The following is a 1,213-nucleotide window of genomic DNA, read 5'->3' as shown; positions in this document are numbered from 1 at the left end:
TGTAGCCCAGGCTAACCTTGAACTTGCAGTGATCCTCCTGCCTCAGCCTCCTGAGTGCTGGGATTATAGGCATGCACTACTACGCCCAGCAACAAATGATATTAAGGAAGTCCTAACCACTTTCCAGTTGTATTATTAGACTTATTTCCTCCCAGGAACTCTATGAAGATTTAACCTATGGTGAATGTTTAAAATTTTAAAAAATTATCACAGTTAAAGACACATTGTCACGAATCCCTCAAAATCCTCCCCTTGGCTTTTAACAGATTCATCCCGTCATCCTTGTCACTTTCTGCAGCAGCGCTGGAGTCCTCTTTTCTGGATGTCTTTAGCTGCCCTGTCCTGGCTGTCTCGATGTCAGAATGGATTCAAAATGTTCCCCTTTCATGGTCATTGTGACTTTGGGGAAAAGCCAGAGTCGCAAGATGCCAGACCCAGCGGGTAAGGTGGATGAGGACGCAGCGTTGCGTCGCGTCGGGGCAGCTCAGATGGGGTCACAGTTTCTTTGTAGCTGACGGATGCAGTGTTTGCGTCCTGAGGGTGGATTCAAGGGCCGTCTGGTGTCTTGGGTTTCCCACGTCCTCAGGGCGCCTCCACATCCTTGATTTCTTTTTTATTTTAAAAATAAAAGAAGGAAAACATTGACAAACAGACAACCACTTACAAAATAGCAAAAGAACAATACAAACAATACAGAATTACAAGCAAAGTGGTAGGCAATTAACGATGCTTGTTGTATTACATATTGATGTCTTCAAAGTGGTTTATCACGAAAACAAATAGAGACATGCAATATTGATCAATCAAGGAATCATTAAATGTTTCTTTCAGCAAAGAAAGAGAAGACAGTAGTTCAACTACGTTAACTATCCTGTATATACATGCAAAGAAAATTTCTCCTTCTTTCCCTTCTCTTTTCCCACATCCCAGTTGCTCTTTACCCTTGAGCATTTTCCTTTCATTTCACAATGTCTATCGTACCTCCTAGTTTTTATTCACTCTTTCAGGTTTTGCACTCTTGAGACAATGCGGTGCTTGCACATGCAGCTCTGATTTATTTCACTGATGAGTGTGGTCTCTAGTTGTGACCATTTACCTATAAAAGCCTCGAGTTTATCTTTCTTTATCCGGGGGACCCCAGGCGGCCTGGCCAGACTCTGCCAGCAGGGGGCGCCGGCGAGCAGCCCGGCTCCGCGCCTCGCGCCCGCGCCCC

The 1,213-nt window shown here is 44.8% G+C and overlaps 1 protein-coding gene across 1 annotated transcript in view; it reads left to right on the top strand.

The window, feature by feature from the left end:
* Nucleotides 1-274: 274 nt before the first annotated feature.
* Rnf144a (ring finger protein 144A) overlaps nt 275-1,213 on the top strand; it is a 101,381-nt gene continuing 100,442 nt past the window's right edge. The window contains exon 1 of the mRNA XM_013504375.1: nt 275-441. Coding sequence (XP_013359829.1) covers nt 363-441 — 79 coding nt within the window. The 5' untranslated portion in view covers nt 275-362. The remainder of the gene's footprint in view (nt 442-1,213) is intronic.

This window comes from Chinchilla lanigera, unplaced genomic scaffold (genome assembly GCF_000276665.1).
Source record: "Chinchilla lanigera isolate Chin_1 unplaced genomic scaffold, ChiLan1.0 scaffold00086, whole genome shotgun sequence".
Classification (NCBI taxonomy): domain Eukaryota; kingdom Metazoa; phylum Chordata; class Mammalia; order Rodentia; family Chinchillidae; genus Chinchilla; species Chinchilla lanigera.
The sequence above is the reverse complement of the archived record's forward strand: the minus strand, read 5'-3'. Positions and strand labels throughout refer to the sequence as shown.